General features: G+C 42.4%; 2 protein-coding genes across 8 annotated transcripts in view; one reads left to right on the top strand and one right to left on the bottom strand.

Annotated features, from left to right (window-relative positions):
- RPL5 (ribosomal protein L5) lies at window positions 150-7,976 on the top strand. The gene is given in 8 exon segments (NM_001114284.2): window positions 150-196; window positions 1,292-1,361; window positions 1,452-1,567; window positions 2,567-2,701; window positions 3,951-4,153; window positions 6,264-6,441; window positions 7,169-7,257; window positions 7,810-7,976. Coding segments are annotated over 8 exon segments (894 nt in total). The 5' UTR covers window positions 150-193; the 3' UTR covers window positions 7,910-7,976.
- FAM69A (family with sequence similarity 69 member A) overlaps window positions 8,423-25,599 on the bottom strand; it is a 129,926-nt gene continuing 112,749 nt past the window's right edge. For all 7 annotated transcript variants that reach the window (XM_021090226.1, XM_021090223.1, XM_021090228.1 and 4 more), the window contains 3 exons: window positions 19,743-19,850; window positions 11,914-12,090; window positions 8,423-10,380 (listed from right to left, as the gene is read on the bottom strand). In XM_021090226.1, the coding sequence (XP_020945885.1) occupies window positions 9,568-10,380; window positions 11,914-12,090; window positions 19,743-19,850 (1,098 nt within the window). In that variant the 3' untranslated portion in view covers window positions 8,423-9,567. The remainder of the gene's footprint in view (window positions 10,381-11,913; window positions 12,091-19,742; window positions 19,851-25,599) is intronic.

Genomic DNA, 25,599 nt, shown 5'->3' with positions numbered 1-25,599 from the left:
GTCCTCCCCCCAGCAGGGGGCGGCATGCTGCACGCCAGGCGGCCGGCGCATCTCTCTTCCACACGTAGCTTGCGTGATCGCTGGCGCTACATACTGCGCCTGCGCGCGCGTCGCGGCCCTTTTTCCCCCCCGGGAGCGGTGCTGGGCCTGCTGCTCTGTGGCAAGCCGCCGATTGGGAGCTCTGTTCTGCAGGATGGTGAGTGGATATCCCGATCTCGGGGCTACGGAGGCACGGGGGTTCCTGCTTCTTGTCCCAAGGCCCGTCTAGGGTCCGTCTAGCGTGGCGCACGGATCGGATGGCATTAGATTGCCGGCTCTGCCGTGATCCGGCTGCGGCTCCCAGCGTGGCCTTAATGGCTGCCACGGCGCGTAATCGTGCGGGGGAGGGGTGCCAGGAGAGGGGAACCGGGGCACTGGATTGCGGGTGAGGGGTGAGTTTAGTAGACAAGCCGCAGGATTAGTGCCAGTTGTGCCGCGGGTCACTGGCTGGCGGCCGAGCCGGGCGGGTTGCATGGACAGTCGTTCTCAGACGAGCTAGGGGAGGCCTGAGTGGAGACCGGCTGCGGCTCCTCGGACCCAGCGCCCCCATGACCGCTTGATGGGTTTTCTGGGAGACCGTCGGACCCCGCAGGTCGTTCAGAAGGCCTGTGTTGTCGGCCCGAAGTGGCTTTTAACCCAGATCCGTCAGTAGAGCTGGCAGGCTGTGGCGTCTCTGGGCCCCGAAAGGAAGCTCGTTGCGTTTGGTACGTGCCTCCTGCCTTTCTGTAGGTTGTCGGTGGCACCAGTTTTTAATGAGTTTCCGGGCGTGGTGTGGCTTTAGAAGGTGAGGGACAGTGTTTTAATCGGCAGAGTGATTGCTGAGTAAGTTCTTGGTCAGTTGCGTTTTGTGACAGGTAACTTAGGCTTTTGAAAAATGTTCGTATAAAGGGGGAAATAGGTTAGATTCTTGAAATGGAACAGTATTAAGAACAGACATTTGGCAAGATTGCTGTCTTGAGCAGTATTTTGCAAAAGTTAAGAAATTGGCCTACGTTTGTGTTTGTTGTTTCCTTCCATTTCCCCCCACTGGCTCATTTTTATTGCTTTATAAAGCTATAAATTTTGAGCCATGGAAAGTAGAGGAAAGTGATTCTCGAGCTTTGATTTGATAAAGGCTGGACTCTACAAAAAGTGGTGGTTGTCAGAATTCACTGCAAGTTTCAATTTTGAAGTGTTACTTTGTTACAGCTCAAATGTCAAAAGTATAAACTAAAACAATCAAAGTGTTAATAACATTTCTTTTTTCTTAAAGGGGTTTGTAAAAGTCGTCAAGAATAAGGCTTACTTCAAGAGGTACCAGGTGAAATTTAGAAGACGACGAGGTATGGTCAGTTTTTTGTGTTCACACGTTGAAACGATTTCTGCTTCTCTGGCAGTGGAGTAGACTTTCTTAAATTGTTTTTTTCTTTCAGAGGGTAAAACTGACTACTATGCCCGGAAACGATTGGTCATCCAAGATAAAAATAAGTATAACACACCAAAATACAGGATGATAGTTCGTGTAACCAACAGAGATATAATTTGTCAGGTAAGTTGTATTCTAGACTGAGTGACGGATGGTACCCCTGTCCCACCCTCACTGTGCTAAACAAATGGTCCTTGGGAAGCAAAACATGTGTATGGATTAGGTCCAGCTCCTCTGGAGCCCGGCATTCCAGGGAATAGTAGAGTGAGTAGTAGGTCTGAAGTTGGGGCCTGGGAAATGGGTCCTTCCTAACAATACTCTGATGATCAGCTGTTTGGCAGTTTTGATCCAGGTTCTTCCTGTTCATTTTCTAATTGGGAAAGGAAATTTATGGTACTGTGCTGTTTTCCTGAGGCCGGGAGGATAAATCTGAGGCCAAGTAGAAGGGTTTGCTCATTGCAGTTCAGCAGGATAATAGAACTTGTCATGGGTCCCCATCCCCACAGCTTTGAAGAGGGAGGCGGTTCAGAACATTCAATTAGACTCTTAAGATTATTCTTCCTGCTTATTGTTGGAAATAGGTTTCAATAAATACATATGAAAGTGTCTCCCATGTAGAAAACTTTCAGAAAGTGGCTCTTTGCTCCTTAGAAGGTAGTTTTCTGGGCTGTTATGGAAAACTCTTCATAGTTGAAATTTGCAGGGGACAGGCACACTCCTTGGTTTTCTGGGTTGCGAAGGCAGTCTCCTTCCCCAAGCTCAGGTGACTAAACATTAGGTATCTGAAGCGTCCTTGGACTTAGATATGCTTAGTTCAAAAGATGTTTAAAATAATCGGGGATTCTTTAGTGCCTCCTTAATTCACCAGCTAAACCAGCTCAGAGTCTTTTCAGTATTTAGAAGTAAGGAACTACATACAGTATAACTTCTTCCGAGGGCATTTTAATCTTTGATGTCTGTGGTAATTTGAAACTTAGATGCTGTGATGATAGAGGTATTTACAGACTCATAAAGCTACCTATTGTAGTTGACCAAGTAAGTCCTTTGAAAAAGAAGGCACTTAGGACAAGTACTCAAAACAGTGAAAATAGATCACTGACCTGGTTTTTCTGTTATTTGTAGATTGCTTATGCCCGTATAGAAGGAGATATGATAGTTTGTGCAGCTTATGCTCACGAACTCCCAAAGTATGGCGTGAAGGTCGGCCTGACAAATTATGCTGCAGCTTATTGTACTGGCCTGCTGCTGGCCCGCAGGGTAGGTACACGATTACTCTTTGATGTGCTGTTTCCAGGAAAGATGTGCACACCTGGGTAGGGTACCTGCAGCTTTGGGGACGACCAGTCCCTGCTTTTGCTCTGGGGCTTAAAGGGCGGCATCAAGGAAGATGGCTTTATAAGTAAATACACTGTTGAGACATGCACTTTCTAATGTGGGGAACCATTTTTTGTTTTCTTTCCTGTTTGTTGGCTCTATCTAGACCAGTAACATTTTCTGCAGTGGTGGATGTCTGTCATCCGATGGGGAGCCAGTAGCCACACGTAGCTGTTGAGTACTGAAATGTGTCTAGTGCTGATGAAGTCTGTTTTTAACTGAAATTTCAAAAGCCATTTGTGCCTAGGTGGTGGCTACCTTGTTGGGACAGGTCTACCCAGAAGTGTAGATCTTCTGGCCATCAGCATCATTAAAAATGCAGACTCTACTCCAGACCCTCAGAGTTTATATTTTTATACGATGCCCAAGTGATTTATGTGCCACGCTGCATTTTGAGAAGCCCTGCCTTAAGCTTTGGGGGCAAGGGCAGGCTTTGGGGGGATTCATTTTTGTTTAAATAAGCTTTGCCACTGGGTGGCAGCATTTCCTGTAATACACAGAAAGGAGATGAACATTTTACCTTATTTTTTTCTGGGTTACTGACCTTGTTTTGCAGTGGAATTGTTAGGCATGCATCATTTTGTTGGGGGCCCACATCTGCATTGGTTATAAACATGTTTGGGTGGGGAGCATTGTCTTCCATGAGGGCAGCTGGGTGCAGAGGCCTTACTTCTAGCAAAGACCTAGCTGGATGATATGTGCCGGCAGAGGAGTGGCTCATGCTAACATGATGTAGTGATAGGGAGAGCCACAGGATCCTACTTACTCCTAATACTATAATGGAATTGAACAAAGCTACATTTGGTAACATTTACTATTTAGTTGTTGAATTATAGCCACATATGACTAAAGAAATGTGGAGGTACCTTTATTGACGTATCATATGTCCTAACTGATTGCTACAAAAATCAGGTATGAACAGTGTAGCAGATTCAGAAACTGTTAAACAGTTGTTACAGTTGTGGGTGAAATTGGATGTCTGAAACTTCTTTTTGTAGCATTTAAAAGTAGATTGGATAAGTGAATTAGAAGGACATTTTTTGTCAGGTCATAAAGTTATGACTCTTGAGATATTGTTAAAGTTGTTTGAATATATTTGGACAAGCATGTAGACTGGCTTCTTTGTTAATAGCTTCTTAATAGGTTTGGTATGGACAAGATTTACGAAGGCCAGGTCGAGGTGACTGGAGATGAATACAATGTGGAAAGCATCGACGGTCAGCCTGGTGCCTTCACCTGTTACCTGGATGCAGGGCTTGCCAGGACGACTACTGGAAACAAAGTTTTTGGGGCCCTGAAGGGAGCCGTAGATGGAGGCCTGTCTATCCCTCACAGGTAACAGGGTGTTCAGGGCCTCCGTCTGGATGCCAGGGCTGCTGTGCTTCCAACTCCTGGGGGGCTGTGGACATAACTGAACCAGTTAAAGTAATAGTAGCCATCACGGTGTGCCTGTGACCTGCTGGGAACTGTGCAACAAGAACCTGCCAGGGTGCGAAGGAACTGTAACATGTTTTATGAGACGAGTCTGGGGTTCAGAGGTAAAATGATTTGTCCAAGGTTGTTTTTTGGGGGCTGCACCCTTGGCATGTGGGAGTTCCTGGGCCAGGGATCAAACACAGCAGCAGCCCAAATCACTGCAGAATAATGCCCGATCCTTAACCTGTGCCTCAGGAGAACTCCAAGGTATTAGAGCCAGCCTTGAAACCACTACCTTTTTGGTATGGCTTAATTTCGGTTGGAAGTGAACAAGTTGATTTCACCACTGCTACCAACTTACTTATTTTTTTTAATTTAGATGAAAACTTAATTACTGAATCACAGGAAAATGTGGAATCTGGGGGGAAAGACTTTAAGAAAAACAACAAATTTCTGAACTTTCAAGTGGAAATAAGCATGTAGGCTGTTCTTAGAAGCTAATAAGTTGTGGGGGGGGTTGTTTTTTTAAATTTTTGTGCTTTTTAGGGCTGCACCCACCGCATATGGAGGTTCCCAGGCTAGGGCTCTAATCAGAGCTATAACTGCCAGCCTACACCACAGCCACAGCAAAGCCAGATCTGCGCTGCATCTGTGACCTACACCAGACCTCACAGCAATGCTGGATCCTTAACCCACTGAGCAAGGCCATGGATCGAACCCGCAACCTCATGGTTCCTAGTCAGATTCATTTCTATTGCGCCATGACAACTCCTGCAGTCTGATTGGTTTTTTTTTTTTTTTTTTTTTTTTTGTCTTTTTTGTTTTTTGTTTTTTTTTTTTTTGTCTTTTTGCCATTTCTTGGGCTGCTCCCATGGCATGTGGAGGTTCCCAGGCTAGGGGTCTAATTGGAGCTGTAGGTGCCAGCCTACGCCAGAGCCACAGCAACTCAGGATCTGAGCCTCGTCTTTGACCTACACCACTTGTGGCAACGCCGGATCCTTACCCACTGAGCAAGGGCAGGGATCGAACCCGAAACCTCATGGTTCCTAGTGGGATTCGTTAACCACTGCGCCATGACGGGAACTCCTGCAGTCTGATTCTTAACCCACTGTGCTATTTAGTGGGAACTCTATAAGTAGGGTGTGGTTGGGTGTTTTTTTTTTTTTTTTTTTTTTTTTTAAGGGTCGCATTTGGCGGCATATGGAAGTTCCCAGGCTAGGGGTCTAATTGGAGGGAGAGCTGCGAGCCTACACCACAGCTATAGCAATGCCAGATCCGAGACACATCTGCGACCTACACCACAGCTCACGGCAACGCCAGCTCCTTAACCCTCTGACTGAAGCCAGGAATCGAACCTACAATCCTCATGTATGTAGTCAACTCCCAAGTAGGTTGTTTTGATTGTTCCTTTGGTTTGAGTTAATGGTTTTTGTTGAGTAGGTTATAGTTTAAGCTTCTTAGGATAACATTTATTAGCTTCTCAGGAGTATTTTAGTGGTTGGTGATTTAACCAAAAATTTTTTTCCTGGCCGGCCTTTTTTGGCAGGGGGCTAAGCAGGAACATAGAACCTAACTGGAACTGACTTTAATGACATAGGGTGAGAAGGGGGTATTTGGGGAGCGGAGGTCTTGGCAGTTCTCTTGCAGGGCACCTGTTAAATGTGATGGATGAATCACTGATGACCGTGCACTCTGAGGCACCACTGAGATGAGAAATTGGAAGGTTTGGGGGGAGTAATTTTGAAACCCTCTCCTGTGAAAGGAGGAGCACCAACTTTATAGTGATGGAAAGAGTTGGTTCGTTTAATGGCTTTTAGAAGTACTTGGGGCGTGATTTCTGATTCTGGAGTTGAGAAATGAGCTGCTGGATGATGATATCCCATTAACTGAGCGGTCAGTAGTTGGTCCTTTGGTTGCATATGATGCAATTCCTTGTTTCAAGACGGGACTGATGGCAGCTACTGAAATGAATTCCTGCTAGTGAAAGACTGTAACTAACCTATGCTAAAATATAAAACCTTCATTTCAGCACCAAACGATTCCCTGGTTATGATTCAGAAAGCAAAGAATTCAATGCTGAAGTGCACCGAAAGCACATCCTGGGGCAGAATGTTGCAGATTATATGCGTTACCTGATTGAAGAAGATGAGGATGCTTACAAGAAACAGTTCTCTCAGTACATAAAGAACAACGTGACTCCAGACATGGTAAAACATTTAACTAAAAATGCCTGTATTGGTAAATTCATAGGACCAGGTTTATTTTGTGTTTTGAGCGAGGACATGCTACAGTTTTTTTCAGGTTAAGTGAGAGAGTTGAGTAGGGGCATGTGTATAGGTATAGACAGACCAAGTCCTTAGTTTAAAATGAAATTGGGTTAAAAAGACCTATCAGGTAATATCTGATGGGAAATAAAAATAGGCGGAACGTGGGAGGACAGAGGTGTATTTGGCAATTGCTCTTTGGTCCATATACTCTTCATCTTAACATCTAAAACTCTGGCATGTGTCCTCACTGGAATGAGAGAGAGATCACATGAGCATGTCTTAAATGAGCACAAAATGTGTTTCTACAGAAATCAGTTGGCTCTAAACTTGAGTGACTCAAGTATGGCTGATTAGACATGGATGCACATTCTTCCTGAGGAATGTTGTTACATGTTTTGGGATAGTGTCAGTTCATATTACCTATGGTAAAAACAGAATTTCTTAGGAGGTAGGTTACATTCAAATACCAACATTGAGCTAGTTGAGCACCTTTCGAGAATCTGGCTTAGAAGGACAAAATACACAACATAAGTCAACTATACTTTAATTAAAAAAAATAAACTTTAAAAAAGGACAAAATAGAGCAAGTAGTAGAATGCAATGTGTTATGTTGTTGTTTAGGGCATATGAAATGAAACCAAGTACTGTTTGCTTTGCTTTGTTTCAGATGGAGGAAATGTATAAGAAAGCTCATGCTGCGATACGAGAGAATCCAGTGTATGAGAAGAAGCCTAAGAAAGAAGTTAAAAAGAAGAGGTATGTGTCTTACTTTTTTTTTTTTTGTAGAGCAATTGGTTGGGAGGGGTTCCTGCCTTGTTCTCACTCAGACTCGAGTGAAGTTGTGCAAACTCGATCACTAGCTCTGCATGATGTTGCAGAGGTGAGGGGAACCAGGTTTGCTAAAGTAACTGTGGTGATGGAGCTGTATCAGCCGCGGGCACTACCCAGTGGTTCCTTCCATCCCACTACATTGTAACTAACAGTCACTAACTAAAAGAGTCACTTTCTATTAGTCTTCCACATTTTGATCTTTGAATGGAGGTGCAAATAAAACTTAAGGAGTCTAATCTTTGTACTGACAGCTTTATTTAATTTTTGGCCCTGTGAGGTAATATGACAATATCACAAAAGTTGGGGCTTGGAAAAGTTAGGTTAAGATTGTAAATAAGCACATGTATTGGAACTTGGATTATTTGAGTTCCATCTCACTATAAAGGCTTTTTTTTTTTTTCGCAGTTAAATATTCTCTGTTCTCTTTAGATAATGGTTTTTAAAAATTACATTCCCTTTTTTTCTCCCTTTTTGTAGGTGGAATCGTCCCAAAATGTCACTTGCCCAGAAGAAAGATCGGGTTGCTCAGAAGAAAGCAAGCTTCCTTCGAGCTCAGGAACGGGCTGCTGAGAGCTAATAAACCAGGCCATAGTTTTTCTATGAAGATTTTTTCAAAGACATTAATAAATGTATCAATCAAGCCATTTGTGTTAAGCTCTTGTTAATGAAACTGTGGGAAATACCTGAAATTGACTGTTTTCCTTCAAGAAACAAGTGTAGCTTTTTCCAGCAAATGATTTGCATATTGATTGACTCAAAAGTTCACACCTCCTTCTGGGCATCTGTTCTTCCTGGCAGGACTTGTATGATGTGGAGCTCTCCTTAAAAAGTCTGGCAAGCAACAGAACCTTCCACTAGAAATATTTCTTCCATTCATTTATTATAACCACATGATGAGTGGGAAGGAAAAGTACCTTCAAAGTGTACATAATTTTAAAGTAAACAAAACTGGGAGTTACCTGGTGGCCTAGCAGGTTAAGGATCCAGCATTGTCACTGCAGGGGCTTGGGTCACTGCTGTGGTGCAGGTTTGATCCCTGTCCCCAGGAATTTTTGTATGCCGCAGGTGAAGCCAAAAAAGTAAGCAAAACTGCTAACGCATGGCTTTAATTTTTGAGAGCTGTCTGATGAAGGCCATATAATTTTAACATATATTCACTTCAACCAGAGTTTTCTCAGAGGGTCTCATTTTACGGAGTTGAAAGGCACAGGCCAGATCTGAACGAACATGAAGAGGAGCGAGTATTAACCCTTGTATATCAAGTTTATAGGAGAAAAAGATTAGATGGGTGAATTTACATGCCTCTTACATGGCCCTTTGGCCAGCAGGAAATACTGTTTGAAGATGGAAAATTAATAGAAAGTTCTATGATTTCAAGAGTCCTGCTCTTAATGTCCCACTTCACCATAGCTCAACTTCAAGTTGTTTAGATTTATGTTGATCCCTGGCCCCAGGAATTTTTCTTTGCCGCAGGTAAAGCCAAAAAAGTAAGCATCTGTGGCCTAAAGCTGAGAAGGACCGGTTGGCTGGCTGATAGACCCTCTGCTGAAAAAGCTCATCCATATTCAGCCTCTAAAATTGGCCGTTACACATTGCCAAGTAGAGTGTTTCCTGGTAAGTTTTGAACACTAAGAGGCTCAGAGCCACTCAAAACATTCTGAAGCCATATAAAGTGTGACTCAAGAGCAAAGTGTATAATACAAGAAACCATGCTTATTAACCCAACGTCTGTTTATAAAGGAGTAATTTTAATTTACCTGTTTTGCAGTCTTAATTTCTGTTAATGTGCAAACTTCACCATGCTAGGACATTAGTAAATTATGTTTTAAAGTTTTTTTTCAAACAGCTTCAATGCAAACACAATGTTTCCAGCACTGACAGTTTGGCTAACAAATCTACAAAATTGTCTCACTGTTGAAGTTCATGGAATGAGGCTTTTCACAGCGTTATTTTAGGTCATTAGTCGAAACAGTTAACAGTGAATGTACCAGGAGATGTACCAGGGTTTTTGAAAGGGCAGAGTGAAGCAATGGGCCTTTTGATCCACTACCTCCTGCCGAGACTTCAGCAATCAATATGTATTTTAAGGTGATGGCTTCTGAGGACCAGAGGAGAAAAGTTTTGTGTAACTGGCAAGGGTTTGAATCGAGCCATTTTTTAAAAAAGGCTCAAGATTTTTTTTTTTTTCTTTTTGAAATGCTAGGCTTCTTAAAATGGTCACAATGTCCAAATGAACTAGGAATCATTTGTGTAGGAAATTTTCTTCCACAGTAATGTTTTTAGGTTATTTAGTATCAAAGAGTGTTCCATTTCCATTTGTTTTGCTGTGACTTTGAGAGCAATACAAGAATACAGCTGCTTTTCTAATTCTTCACGGATTTCACTTGGAGCACCACGCAGCAGGTAGTCTTTGAGTAACTGACAGGCTTTTGCCAAGTTCGGCTGTATCACTTCCGAAGTACACTTCATTGTACTCTGGTCACAGCTAGTTCGACAATCCGTGCCATAGACACAGTCCAGGTCGGACTCACAGTGGCGATCCTTTATAAGTTCTTTCAGGTTTGTCTCTGGCACAATTTTTCTCATGTCCACCATTTTTAAGTCATACTTATCATTATATCCCAGGTTTTTGGCACTAGTGTCACACATGAGGAAGTTTCCGTAGGGGCCATGGAAAACATCTTCCACAAATTCTAGAAGTCCGATGGCTATTTTCGCCTTTCTAGGCCATGATGGTGTGAACAACTGGTCCATGCTTCTTCGGAACCCAGATGGAATAAAAAGTTCAATGACCCATGGAAGGCTTATTCCATAAAGGGAGGTATATTCGACACTCTCCATCACGTAGAGGTCGCCACAGAAGCCCATTAATTTGGGGGTATGTTCTTTATCTTGAAGTATCACCATGAGAAGAAACTCATTGAGTTGAAGAAGTGCCCAGGCAGACTTTGCTTCTCCCAGAGAAACCTGGCCATCTTTGTCTCCATCAGCCACTGTCAAGATGAGATTAACCAGTTCAGAGAGGTTCCCTTGGTCACCCAACTTTGCCTGTAAAGATAAGAATCTGGCTAATTATACAGTAGGAGTGGAGAACCAGTATCTCATATAAAACATACCAACTTCCTTTACAGGGATGATTACCATGCTAAGTAATCATCTTGCTACTGAATACTCACAGGAAATTAATACCTTTCCAAATATTTAAAATACTTGCTAAGTGAGTCACAGCTATGGGTAACGTACCTGTGGTAAAACCCACATTGCTAAGTATATTTTTCTGTTAAGAAACGGCCAGAGTAACTCCTTAGACCCTGTAGATACAGTTAACCAAGTCATTAATTATTCTTGTATTCATATACTTATTGCAAAATCACAGTGTAATTTTTTTTTTTTTTTTTTTTTTTTTAGGGCTGCATGCGCAGCATATGGAGGTTCCCAGGCTCGGGGTCCAATCCCAGCTGCAGCTGCCGGTCTATGTCACAGCCACAGCAATGCTGGATCTGAGCCACGTCTTCGACCTACACCACAGGTTTCAGCAATGCTGCATCCCCAGCCCACTGGGCCAGGCCAGGTATTGAACCTGCAACCTCATGGATGCCAGTTGGGTTCGTCAACCACTGAACCATGATGGGAACTCCAACATCTCGGTGTAATTTGCCTATATCCAAAAATTATAAGGCTAGCTACAAATTATTTTCTATTTTGTAATGTTATTACATTAACAATCATTTCATTCAAGTTGTGTTGTTTCAATAACGAAGGTTAAAAATTATTTCCCTGTGAAGGTTCTCTGGCATAAAACAGTCTGAAAACGTAAACTGTCCAAAGAAAAGCATTTGAGTGAAAATATAAGAGCATTAAAAATGAGGAAAAGACTCTTTCCAAAGGCGTAAGTATTTTCATCTTTTACTCTATTTAACCTTTTGAGTAGTTCTTTAAATTAAAAAATTTGCACTCAGGGTCTACTCAGTTTATTTCACCTTAAAAAGTGTGTATTAGTTATAATGTTAAGCTATAGGGCAGGGCATCTATTTAACTCCTCCTTCATATGCAGACATTTTAGCTGTAATCAATGTTAGTCATCCTCCACACATTTTTTTTTTTGTCTTTTGTCTTTTTTGTTGTTGTTGTTGTTGTTATTGTTGCTATTTCTTGGGCCGCTCCCGCGGCATATGGAGGTTCCCAGGCTAGGGGTCGAATCGGAGCTGTAGCCACCGGCCTACGCCAGAGCCACAGCAACGCGGGATCCGAGCCGCGTCTGCAACCTACACCACAGCTCACGGCAACGCCGGGTCGTTAACCCACTAAGCAAGGGCAGGGACCGAACCCGCAACCTCATGGTTCCTAGTCGGATTCGTTAACCACTGCGCCACGACGGGAACTCCGTCTTTTTTTTTTTTTTTTTTTTAATTTTTTTTTTGCTCCACACATTTTTTTTTTCTTGTCTTTGAATTACATCCTCAAGCTGGAGTCCCTGACATAAAGGCAAAGAACAGCAGCATTTTTACGGCTTGGGATGAGGTCCCGCCAACTTTCCCGAGTCCTGCTTCTCACCAGCGACACGCGAAGGCGCCTACTTACTTTAAAGAGGCTGTAGACCATTTCTTTGAATTTCTGTACAGTAGTTCCCCTAGTCGGCTTATCAAACAGCACTATTTCTTTCCTTGGTTCCAACTCAGTTCCAAAATCAAGATGAAGGGCTTGTTCCATTTGACATTTCACAACACCCGGGAGATTATCCCAAATCCCTAAATACATCTGGGAAAAGAACGGCAAGCTATGCGTCAGGCCAAGTAGAAAACCCTGTAACCCACCAGATGTTTTTAGTGCCCTCCTCCTCCTAAAAAAAACCCACACAAACAACAAAAGATCAAGATTCAGCTGACTTTATGAACTGTAAATTTGAAATCATATTTCAAAGCTTTTTTCCTTAATTTTTTAAATTATAAAAGTATTACATACCCATATATATGTTTATATATATATATTTTTTAATTGATTTTATTTTATTTTCCCACTGTACAGCAAGGGGATCAAGCTATCCTTACATGTATACATTACATTTTTTTTCCCCCACCCTTTGTTCTGTTGCAACATGAGTATCTAGACAAAGTTCTCAATGCTACTCAGCAGGATCTCCTTGTAAATCTATTCTAAGTTGTGTCTGATAAGCCCAAGCTCCCGATCCCTCCCACTCCCTCCCCCTCCCATCAGGCAGCCACAAGTCTCTTCTCCAAGTCCATGATTTTCTTTTCTGAGGAGATGTTCATTTGTGCTGGATATTAGATTCCAGTTATAAGTGATATCATATGGTATTTGTCTTTGTCTTTCTGGCTCATTTCACTCAGGATGAGATTCTCTAGTTCCATCCATGTTGCTGCAAATGGCATTATGTCATTCTTTTTTATGGCTGAGTAGTATTCCATTGTGTACATATACCACATCTTCCGAATCCAATCATCTGTTGGTGGACATTTGGGTTGTTTCCATGTCCTGGCTATTGTGAATAGGGCTGCAATGAACATGCGGGTGCATGTGTCTCTTTTAAGTAGAGTTTTGTCTGGATATATGCCCAAGAGGGGATTGTGGGGTCATATGGAAGTTCTATGTATAGATTTCTAAGGTATCTCCAAACTGTTCTCCATAGTGGCTGTACCAGTTTACATTCCCACCAACAGTGCAGGAGGGTTCCCTTTTCTCCACAGCCCCTCCAGCACTTGTTATTTGTGGATTTATTAATGATGGCCATTCTGACTGGTGTGAGGTGGTATCTCATGGTAGTTTTGATTTGCATTTCTCTTATGATCAGCGATGTTGAGCATTTTCTCAGGTGTTTGCTGGCCATCTGTATATATATTTTATTTATTTAAAAAAAATTTTGGTCATGCCTGAAGGCATGTGGAAGTTCCTGGGTGAGGGATCAAACTCACACCACAGCAGTGACCTGAGTCACAGCAGTGACAATGCCACTTCCTTAACTGTTAGGCCACCAGGGAATTCCCTAAATACATATTTTTGACCATGATAATCAATTTTGTTAAATTTATTCCATTTTCAAAATTGTGGTAAATATCAAAAAATAGAACATTTATTTACCAACTCTCCCATTTTTAGCATCAAGGTAAGTGCTATTAGATTCATGAAGTTGTGCCACTGCCTCCAGCACTGTCTGCCTCCAGAACTCTTTTCATTCGGTAAAGCTGAAACTGTGCCCACTAAGCAAGAACCCCCTCTCCTCCCAGCCCTGCCATCGCCAGCGTACTTCCTGCCTTTATGAGTTTGGCTACTTCCTCTGAGTATCTCATATAAGTGATATCACATAGAATTTGTCCTTTTGCAACCGGCTTATTTCCTAATATGCTCAAGGTTTGTCCATATTGTAGTGTCAGAATTTCCTTCCTGTTTTTTCTTTTCTGTTTTGGCTGCACCCACGTCATGCGAAAGTTCCTGGGCCTTTTCAGGGAACACACCCACGCCATGGCCCTAATAATCAGTGATGCTGGGCATCTTTTCATGTACTTACTGGGCATATGCATATCTTTTTTTTTTTTGACAAATGTCTCCTCAAGTCCTTTGCCCATTTCTGAATGCGTCTTTTTTTTTTAATTGTTGTATTTTAGGAGCCCTCTATATATTCTGGATATTAATCCCTTATCAGACATATGATTTGCAAATATTTTCTCCCATTCTGTGTTTCTTTTTTACTCCTTTTTTTTTTTTTTTTTTTTTTTTCATTTTATGGCTGCACCCACAGCATATGGAAGTTCCTGGGCCAGCAGCTGAATTGGAGCTGCAGCTGCCGGCCTATACCACAGCCACAGCAGCGCAGGATCTGAGCTGCATCTGCAACCTACACTGCAGCTTGTGGCAACACTGGATCCTTAATCCACTGAGCGAGGCCAGGGATCTACCCTACATCTTTACAGGGACAATGTCAGGTTCTTAAGCTGCTGGGCCACAGTGGGAACTCCTTTTTTACTCTATTAATACTGTCTTTTGAGGCATGAAATTTAAAAATTTTCATGAAGTACAATTACTCTAAATTTTTTCTTTTGTTCTCTCTGGCTTTGGAGTCACATGCAAAAAATCATTGCCAGGTCCAATCCCATGAAGTTTCTGCCCTATGTTTTCATCTAAGAGTTTTACAGTTTTAGTTCTGACCTTTAGATCTTTGATCTGATCCATCTGACTTAAATTTTGGTGTATGGTGTTAGGTAAGGGTCCAACTTCATTCTTCTTCACGTGCATATCCAGGTTTGCCAGTACCATTCGTTGAAAAGACAGTCCTTTCCTATTGAATGGTCTTTACGTCCTTGTCAAAAATCATTTGACCACATATGTGAGGGCTTATTTCTGGGCTCTCTATTCTACTCCATTCTTCTGTATGTCTGTCCTAATTCTAGTACCGTATCGATCACTGCAGCTTTATAGAAAGGTGTGAAATGAAGAAGTGAATTCTCCAGCTTTCCAGTTCTTTGTCAATCGCATTTTGGCTGTATACCGTCCCTTGAGAGGCCACACGAATTTTAGTATGGGTGTTCTGCCAAAAATTGTCATTGGGATTTTGCTAGCAATTACACTGAATCTGTAGATCACACTGGGTAATTTTAACATCTTAAAAATATTAAGTCTTTCAATCTATGAACATGGGATGTGTTTCCATTTGTTTGTGTTTTTAATTTCTTTCAGCAATGCTTTGAAGTTTTCATTGTATACATCTGTCACCTCTTTGGTTACATTAACTCCTAAGTATTCTTTTTGATGCTACGGGAAATGGAATGGTTGTCTTTTCTTTTCTTTTTTTTTTTTGGTCTTTTTGCCATTTCTTGGAGGTTCCCAGGCTAGGGGTCGAATTGGACCTGTAGCCACCGGCCTACACCAGAGCCACAGCAACGCTGGATCCGAGCCACGTCCGCGACTTACACCACAGCTCACAGCAACGCTGGACTGTTAACCCACTGAGCAAGGTCAGGGATTGAACCCGCAACCTCATGGTTCCTAGTCGGATTCGTTAACCACTGCGCCACGACGGGAACTCCAGGAATGGTTTTCTTAATTTCCTTTTTGGACTCTTCATTGTTATTGTACAGAAGTGCAACCGATTTTTGTGTGTTCACTCAATTCATTTTATAAGCTCTAATAATTTTTTGTGGAATCTTTATGTTTTTCTACAACTAAGATCATACTATCTGTCAACAGAGGTAATTTTATTTTTTCTTTCCCATTTGGATGCTTTTCTTTGTTTAACTGACTTGGACAGAATTTCCAGTAGGACGCTGAACAGAAGTGGTGAGAGTGGGCGTCCTTGCCTTGTTCCCGATCTTACAGGAAATGCTTTCAGTCTATAACCGCCGAGCAGGAGGTTAGCCGTGGGATTTTCACACAAGGGTTTCTAGTATGTTGAGGCAGTTGCTTTCTATTCCTAGTTTGTTGAGTGTTGTTTTGTTGTTGCTGTTTGTTTGTTTCTGTTTTTGGCTGCACTCATGGCATATGGAAGTTTCTGGGCCAGGGATCGAACCCTTGCCACAGCAAGACAACACTGGATCCTTAACCTGCTAGGCTAAGGGGACTAGTCCTTAACCAGGGGACTCCTGTTGAGTGTTTTTTTTTGTTTTTGTTTTTTGTCTTCTTAGGGCTGCACTCACAGCCTATGGAAGTTCCCAGGCTAGAGGTCGAATCAGAGCTGCAGCTGCCGGCCTACACCGCAGCCACAGTAACCCTTAACTCACTGCGTGAGGCCAGGGACCAAATCCAAATCCTCACGGATACTTGTCAGGTTCGTAACCCGCGGAGCCACAATGGGACCTCTCCTATTGCGTGTTTTTACCATGAATTTTGTCAAATGCTTTTTCTGCATCAGTTGTGACGATGCTTTTCTTCCTCCTTCATTCTGTGAACGTGGAGTATTAACACTGATCATTTTCACAGATCGAACTATCAGAAGTTAAGAAGGATTGGTGATAGTTCTTCTTTAAATGTTTGGTAGAATTTACCAGTGAAGCCAACAGGGCCAGGGCTTTTCTTCTTGGGAGACTTGATGACCGATTCGATCTCCTTCCTAGTTATAGGTCTATGCAGATTTTCTATTTTAGTAGGTTTTGTGCTTCTAGGGGTTTCTCCATTTCATCTAGATTATCCAATTTGTTGGTGTACAACTGTTCATTGTGCTCTCATGTAACCTTTTTTTACTTATAAAGAACCAGTGGTGATGTGTCCCTGCTTCATTTCTGATGTTGCTCGTTTTGAGTCCTCTCTCCTTTTCAGTCCATCTAGCGAAAGGTTCAGCAAATTTTGTTGTTGACCTTTTCAAAGAACCAACTTCCGGTTTTCAGTGACTTTCTGTATTATTTTTCTTTTCTCTGTTTCCTTGATCTCTGCTGTCATCTGTATTATCTCCTTCCTTCTGCCAGGTTTGGGTTTCATTTGGTCTTTATTTTCTAATTCTGTACATTGTAAAGTGCGACCATTTGTTTGAGATCTTTCTTTTTTTTTTTTTTTTTTTTTTTTTTTTTGTCTTTTTGCCTTTTTCTAGGGCCGCTCCCATGGCATATGGAGGTTCCCAGGCTAGGGGTCAAATCAGAGCTGTAGCTGCCGGCCTTCACCAGAGCCATTTCCAATGCAGGATCCAAGCTGTGTCTGCACCCCACACCACAGCTCACGGCAATGCAGATCCTTAACCCACTGAGCAAGGGCAGGGATCGAACCCGCAACCTCATGGTTCCTAGTCAGATTCGTTAACCACTGAGCCAACGGGAACTCCTTTTTTTTTTTTTTTTTTTTGTCTTTTTGCCTTTTTGAGATCTTTCTTATTTCTTAATGTAAATGTTTATGGCTTCACACTTTGAAAGATGAAAGGGAAGGTTCTCCGTCCAATTCCCTAATTCCCAGAATTAGCTGCTATTAACTATCTAGTTATGTATCAAACTAACATTACATGGTGCTTACTACATGCCCTAATGTATTTGATTATCTTATTCCCTGTAACAACCCTACGCAGCAGATGCTAATACCACCCTGCTTTTACTGATAGGGAAACTGGAACAGAGAGAAGTGAAGCCACACGCCCAAGGTGACACGTGTGAACGCCGGCAGTCTCTGCTTGCTTGTGTGTATAAAGCAAATACGACCATAGGAATTAGTAACAATATTAATCACTCCTCTGCTTCAAATCCTCCAATTAAAATGAGAATCAAGTGCCAAGCCCTTTCCATTGCCTGTTGGGCTTCTCCCGCGCCGCCTGCTTCTCCGGGCGCATCATTACCGGCTCCCCTGGTCTCCGAAGCCTGAATGTACTCTCTTCGGTCCTCGGGTGGCAGGTTCCTTCGCCGTCCTTGTTCCAGCCCCGAGGGCACCTTAGGCAGGCCTTCCCCGAGGCCTCGGACTGGAACCCGCTTCCATCGCAGGTCACTCTCTGACCCATGACCCCGTTTTCCTTCCGTCACAGCCCTTAGCACGGATATAAATGACCCGATGTCTGTGCTGATTCTTTTGCCGTCTGTCTCCTTTCACACGAAGCATCAGGCGCCGGAGGCCGCAGGCTTGGTCTGTCTGGTTCCCGGTCTCAGTGCCCGAAGCAGCACCCAGCACGCGGCAGACCCTTGAGTACTGGACTTTATGTCAGAAATCCTCGTACATGTGGGATTTTACACTTAAAATCTATTTTAAATTTCTGTAAGAGGAATGTGTATTTGTATGGGAAATTTTGAAAGAATACAGAGAAAAAAGATGAACATAAAAATCATGCAGTCTTCCGCTATCCATGGAAAACCGGTGTTGACGTGCTGTTGAATTTTCTTCTAGCTCGACAGTGTCCTGTTGTTTTCATTTCTATTTCTTTGATGACAGGTGAGGTAGAACATATTTTTCATTATGCTTATCAGCTATTTATTGTTCCTCTTTTGTGATTTGGCTCAGCTTGTCCTTTGCCCATGCCGGTAGTTTAATTCTTCTTTCAGGTATAAGCTCAAATTTTATCTTAGAAAAGTCTTCCCTGACCACTCTTTCTGTTTTTTGTGGGGTTTTTTGCCTTTTGCTTTTTTAGGGCCGTACCCGTGGCATATGGAGGTTCCCAGGCTACGGGTTGAATCGGAGCTGCAGCCGCCGGCCTCCACCACAGCCACAGCAACGCAGGATCCGAGCCACGTCTGCAACCTACACCACAGCTCACCGCATCTCGGGATCCTTAACCCACTGAGCGAGGCCAGGGATGGAACCCGCAACCTCACGGATACTAGTCGGCTCGCTAACCACTGGGCCACGACGGGAACCTTTTTTAACCTTCCCCGAGCACATCTCTAGCACCTCCATCCCCCGCACCTTCCATCAGTTCACTCTGCGTCCAGCCTACATAAAACCCACCACGTTCTGTAACTGCCTTGCTCATTTATTTCTCTATCAACTGTTTACGTTCCCCGCCCCTCTGTGGTCATGTGAGCCCCTAGGGAAGTAATCTTACCTATCTTAAGCCCCACTGTTTTCCTAATCACGAAAACAGTGTCTGGAATATGCTGGGAATAGGGGATTAAGACACATCTGTTGGATGCGTGAATCAAAGCACACAAAATTGAAGGATTTAAGATGCCCTAAAGTTCAAGAATTCTTTTAGCAATGGTTTAATTTTGTTGAAGTTAAAATTAGAGTGCACCCTAAATGGGGAATGTTTATTCATAATGTCCGTATCTTAGAGGTACCTCAGAAAACTACATATAGAACTAGCACATGACGCAGCAACCCCGCTCTCGGGCATGTATCCGGAGGAAACGTTCCTTGAAAGGGACATGCACCTGCATGTTCACTGCAGCGCTATTCACAGCAGCCAAGATGCGGCAATAACCTAAATGTCCACTGACGGATGAATGGGTTAAGAAGATGTGGTATACATACACAATGGAATATGACTCAGTCATAAAAAAAAGGACAAAATAATGTCATTTGCAGCAACACAGATGGAACTAGAGACTCTCATACTAAGTGAAGTAAGTCAGAAAGAGAAAGACAAATACCATTTGATATCACTTACATCTGGAATCTGTGGCACAAATGAACCTTTCTACAGAAAAGAAAATCATGGACTTGGAGAACAGATCTGTGGTTGCCAAGCGGAGGGGGAAGGAGTGAGAGGGCCTGGGAATCTGGGATTAATAGATGCAAACTATTGCATTTGGAATAGATAAGCAATGAGATCCTGCTGTACAGCACTGGGAATTCTGTCTAGTCACTTGTTTTTTGTTTCTTTGTTTTATTTTATACATATCTAGTCTCTTGTGATGGAGCATGATAATATGGGAAAAAAGAATGTATATATGTATGTGTGACTGGGTCACTTTGCTGTATAATAGAAAATTGACCAACACTATAAACCAACTATGCTGGAAAAAATAAAAATCTTAAAAAAATAATAATGTCCATACCTGATTGTTGGGCTTGGTAGATAAGCATTTTCCAAAGTAAAGAGTTTCTGTAACACAAAGGCTATTACATGCCGGCCCATCAATCACGCCAGTCTTGTATTTGTCACACTAAAAACCAGGAAATAAAACAGGAGTTAAAAGGATAATGTCCATAAGAAGGAAATAATGAGGAGATCAGAAAGAGATAGCCGCACCCGAGGCACATGGAGGTTCCAGGGTAGGGGTCCAATCGGAGCTACAGCTGCCAGCCTACACCACAGCCACAGCCACGTGGGATCTGAGCCACCTCTGTGACCTACACCACAGCTTGTGGCAACGCTGGGTCCTTAACCCCTAGGCAAGGCCAGGGATTGACTGAACCTACATCCTCAGGGATACTCGTCAGAACTCGATTCCACTGAGCCACGACGGGAACTCCCGAAAGAACACTTTAATCTACAGATTGAAAGGACACACAATGTCCCAAGGCAACTGACACAGAATGATCATCGTGACACATCCCACTGAATTTTACTGAACTTTAAAAAATATAATCCTCTGAGCATCCAGGCAAAAAGATCAAGACACTTTTAAGGGGGAAATAAATCATATTAGCCCCAGATTTCTCCACAGCTACATTCAAGGGTAGGTAACAGTGCTGCAATGTCAGCAAAGTTTGACCTGCCTGTGTCCTAACTGTTTCATCTGTAAAAAGGGAGTGCAAACAGTACTTGATTTATAGCATTATTATGAGGTATAACGGTATAATGAGGATAGATGATTTTATTAAGGGCACAATATTAGCTATTATTGGCTATTATTTTACATGGCCAAACTTCCTTTCAAGTAAAAGACATCAAATGTTTTTGAACATGTAAAAATCAGAAGATCGAATTCCCATTAGTAGCTCCTAAAGAACTACTAGAGAATGAATTTTAACCAACCAAGAGATGAACAGAGAAACTGAGCATGGAAGCCAGTTGAAATGTAGGATGGGGATGAAAACAGCCCTGGGAAACTACGTCACAATAACTGTTCGTATAGCATCTGGTAGTTACGGGATGCTCACTGTGTGACAGGCACTGTTGCAGTCAGTGCTATACTTTTTTTGGCTGCACCCATAGCACGTGGACGTTCCAGGCCAGGGATCAAACCTGCACCACAGCAGCGACCCGAGGCACAGCAGTGACAACACTGGATCCTTAGCCCACTGTGCCACTAGGGAACTCCTCGGTGCTGCACTTTTATTATCAGGACATCATCCTTGTGAGGCAGAGCCTATTGTTACATCCATTGTAAGAACAAGGAAACAGAAATAGCTATTAAGTAACTTTCTCAAGCTACAAAGTGATAAAAAGCCCAGGGATTCCAACCTAGGAAGCTGAGCTCATTCTCTTACTCACTACAATACGGTCAGAATGCTGATATTCTAAACTACACCAGTAAAAGTAATAGAATGAACAAAAACCAGGAAGGGGAGATGTGAGACGATGAGAGGTGGCAAAAGGATTTTGATTTCCTTGTCTTTAATATCCAAGGTCAAAAGATAATATTTATACTTATAAATCAAATAACAGAGATAGAAGTATATTTGAAAGTATAGGGATGATGGCGTGAAGAACTACTACTAATATAATTCAAATGCGATGGAATAAAGAGGATGGGATGAATGGAACTATAATAATTTTGTAACTGCCTGTAGTAGGGAATGTATAGACACAGTCTAAAGAAATAGAGAATAAAGTATATTTCTAAAAGTTAAAAGTATAATAAGGGTGACCACCAGAGGAGCTAAAATCAGAATACAAGCCTTCCTAAATTATCAAAAAGAATATGCATAAAACAAATTAAAGAAATATATACCCTCTAGAGAAAGATGCACACCAAATGACTCCTTAAAAACAAAAAGTAGGTCATACAATGTGATACAGAACGAAGACACATCTATAAATATCAGTGGAATGAACTCATCTAAAGTAAGAGAAATATCCTCAGAAAAATGTGGCCAAAAAGTTGAAAATAAAAGATGGTACAGGTATACAGCCAAATGCAAGGAAAAAAGTTAAGCCACAATTTTACACAAGACACGGGTGAATCTGGGGAGGGGGGGGGGATAAGGCAAAAAAAGAGTTCTTTATAATGTTAAAACATATCATCCACCATGAAGGTATTATAATATTACTGTCATGCATTTTTATTTTTTTTTATTTATTTTTTTTGTCTTTTTGCCTGTCATGCATTTTTATAAGGTAGGATCAAAATTCATTAAGTGAAATGTATAAGAAATAGAAAAAGAAATAAATACAAAGACGTTAGAAGTAGGAAACCCTTACTACTTTTCTTATCCATGACAAATAAAGAAGTTTACACACACAAAAATAAAAAAGACGAACAAAACCATCTGACTAATACGGTAGGTCTAAGTGCTCTGAGAACAGACGCTTCAAATACCCACGTGACATTCACAAAATTCACCCAAATCCCTGCATATTCCAAGGAGACGCGGCAGAGACAGCATTCTGTGTTAATGAATACGATACCCAACATGATAAAACCTGAAATTAAACCCCCCAAATCTGGAAAATGTTAAATGTTCTCTTAATTACTGAGTCAAAGAGGAAGCCTAAATTGAAATTTTAAGCATCTGGGAAAGAAAAAATATAATAATAATTTTAAAAGTATACTGGAAGAAAATGTGGTAACACGTGTGCAATGGAATGCTGCTCAGCTATGAAAAGAACGAAATAATGCCATTTGCAGCAATACGGAGGCAACTGGAGATTCTCATGCTAATGAAATAAGTCAGAAAGCGAAAGACAAATACGACATGATAGCGCATATGTGGCATCTAAAATATGGCACAAATGAACCCATCTACAGAAAAGAAACAAACTCATGGTCGTAGAGAAGAGACTGGTAGCCGAGGTGGGGGGGATGGTGTGGGGGGCCGGGGAGTTTGGGGTTGGTAGATGCAAACTATTCCATTTAGAATGGATAAGCAATGCGGTCCTGCTGTACCGCACAGGGAACTCTATCCAGTCTCCTGGGACAGACCAGGATGGAAGAGAATGTAAGAACGGGAATGTATATTTATGTACGGCTGGGTCACTCTGCTGTACAGCAGAAATTGGCACAACAGTGTAACTCAACTATACTTTAATAAAAAACACATCAGAAACAAAGCTAAAAGTAATGATAAATTTAAAAACTAGAGAAGAATGCAAAATCTTAATTACATGAATAAACAACAAAGAACAAAACAATTTTAAAAATCAAGGAATTATTAAAAAATCTAAAGAAAGCAGAAAGAAGGAATTAACCAAAATAAAATAAAAATAAAAGGCTATGTTCCTGTAACTGAGAGAATTCCTCTGATCGTCAGCTCCCATTCTCTACTTTAGATATTCTTGCTCTTTCCTGGTTTTGGCAATTACTTTTTTTTTTTTTTTTGTCTTTTTGCCATTTCTTGGGCTGCTTCCACGGCATATGGAGGTTCCCAGGCTAGGGGTCGAATCAGAGATGTAGCCACTGGCCTACACCACAGCCACAGCAACTCGGGATCCGAGCCATGTCTGTGACCTACACCATAGCTCATGGCAACACCGGATCTTTTAACCCACTGAGCGAGGCCAGGGATTGAACCTGCAATCTCATGGTTCCTAGTCGGATTTGCTAACCACTGAGCCATGACGGGAACTCCACTTTTTTTTTTCTCTCTCTCTTTCCCAGAATTTTCCCTGTCTGTCTGGTTGACATGATGCTGATGACATGATGCTGCTCACAGATCAGTCTTGCCTGCCTCTGGCTCCGGGACAATGCAACCTATCAGAGGGCCCACACTGGCTGGGCTTCCTCTTGCGTAGGATAGGGAGGGAGGATAATTTCTTGGGCCCTTCATTTGGGGGGCTTACATTTTTCATGATCCCAAGGAAATAACCGAAGCACCGTGGACGCTGGTAATTGCTCAGGGTTTCAAGAGGCCGGCACAGGCTCCTCAGACCTGCCCACTGGGCCCCCCATCATCACTTGCTCTGAGGATAAGGATGGAGAGTCCTGCCACGTGATAGGTAAGTACCAACACCTAGGAGCTGCTGCCCTTCAGCTGGCACCAGCGGAGGCGCCTGGGTGAGCCCTGGACCGGCCTCCTTTCTCCTTTAGACCTGGGTGTAATCAGAAATATTAGGCTTCATCTTCTGAAGAGGAGCAGAGCGATCTAGCTCCTGGACTCAAGTTTGGGGAGCATTACACGGAGAGATGCTCAGTATCTTCCTCCTCAGGTCAGCTTCTGCGGAGGTTTAGGAAACGCAGACCCATCTGGTATCTCTGCTGGGGAGCAGATGGCCAGCAATTGCATTGGCATGTTTCTTCACTGCGGCAAAGGTAGCAGGAGTTCACTCAGGAGGAAAACCTCCTGCAGGTATGGTTTTGAGTTTCTAAGGATTTGATGTGATTTATTTTATTTTTTTGCTTTTTAGGGCCGTGCTGGCAGCATATGAAAGTTCCCAGGTTAGGGCTTGAATCAGAGCTATAGCTGCCGGCCTACACCACAGCCAGCAGCAGCACTGGGTTCCCGACCCACTGAGTGAGGCCGGGAATCAAACCCGCGTCCTCATGGATACCAGTCAGATTTGTTTCTGCTGCGCCCCAACAGGAACTCTAGGATTTAAGGTTGCATAGACCAATCTGCTAACCACAAGTAAATTAGAACTCAACAATAAATAATGTAAAAATAGACACCAACATCTTTGGAAGCTAAAAATCACATTGCTAAGTAATTTGTGTGTTACAGGAGAAATCACAATGGAAACGCAGAGTACTTAGAACTGAACAACAGCAAAGGTATACACACGAAAACATGTGGGATGCAGCTAAAACAGTTCTTAGAGGAAAACTTACAGTTTTAAATCCAATGACGAAAAAATAAAAGACTGAAATATGCACTCAACGAAAGATTTTTTAAAAAAATTCCCATGATAGCAATAAGAAAATAAACCCCCAAAAGAATTAGGAGAAGAAAAAAAAGCAGCAGAAATTAATGGAAAAAAAGATCAGGAGTTCCCGTCCTGGCTCAGCAGAAACAACTCCATGGCAATACATTTTAAATGAGCTATTTTTCTAGAAAAACTGAAAAATGATGCAAGAAGAAACAGAAAAATCTGAATAAGACGAATAAAATTTTTAACAATTCAGGGAGTTCCCTAGATCCTAGTGGGTGAAGGATCTGGGGTTATGGCGCTGGTTTGATCCCTGGCCAGGGAACCTTTGTATGCTGTAGGCTCAGCCAATAAAAAAATGAAGCAAATATGGCAAAAGGTTAAAGTCTGTTACACAGATGGTAGGCAGACAGGTGTTTGTCATCCTGTTATCTAGGTCAACATTCTTCTAAGAACTTTTCATGTATTTCTCTTTGATCCTTGCAACCTCCCTATGAAAGAGGTATTATTATTTCCATATCATTGTTAAAGGAACTGAGGCAAGAAAGGCCACAAAGGGGTTAAGAAACTTGCAGAGCAGGTTAGTGATGCCCCTGGAGCCCAGACAGTCTGCCCCTGAGCCTGTGCTTTTAACCGCTGAAGTAAAAGAGCCGGGATGACTTATTTTGGAGAGCAACAGGCACAGCAGGTTTGACAGTGGAGGGGTCGGATGCCTGTCCCCAGTGCTCCTGCCACGGGACTCTGGTCACACGTTCCCTCTGAACAAGCAGCTCCAAAGGATGCCAGGACTTTCATTTTTGTTCCCTTGGGACTTGCATATCATCGAAGATATATAAAAAGCAGTTGTGGGATGGACGGATGAATGCAGTGCCTCCTGGGTTTTTATCTAGAAACAGGGCACGCCGCTATGAACAACTCCTGCAATAGCAAGAACAGAGCTCCCC

The sequence above is a fragment of the Sus scrofa genome, chromosome 4, assembly GCF_000003025.6.
Source record: "Sus scrofa isolate TJ Tabasco breed Duroc chromosome 4, Sscrofa11.1, whole genome shotgun sequence".
NCBI lineage: Eukaryota > Metazoa > Chordata > Mammalia > Artiodactyla > Suidae > Sus > Sus scrofa.
This window is presented reverse-complemented; position numbering and strand designations above follow the sequence as displayed.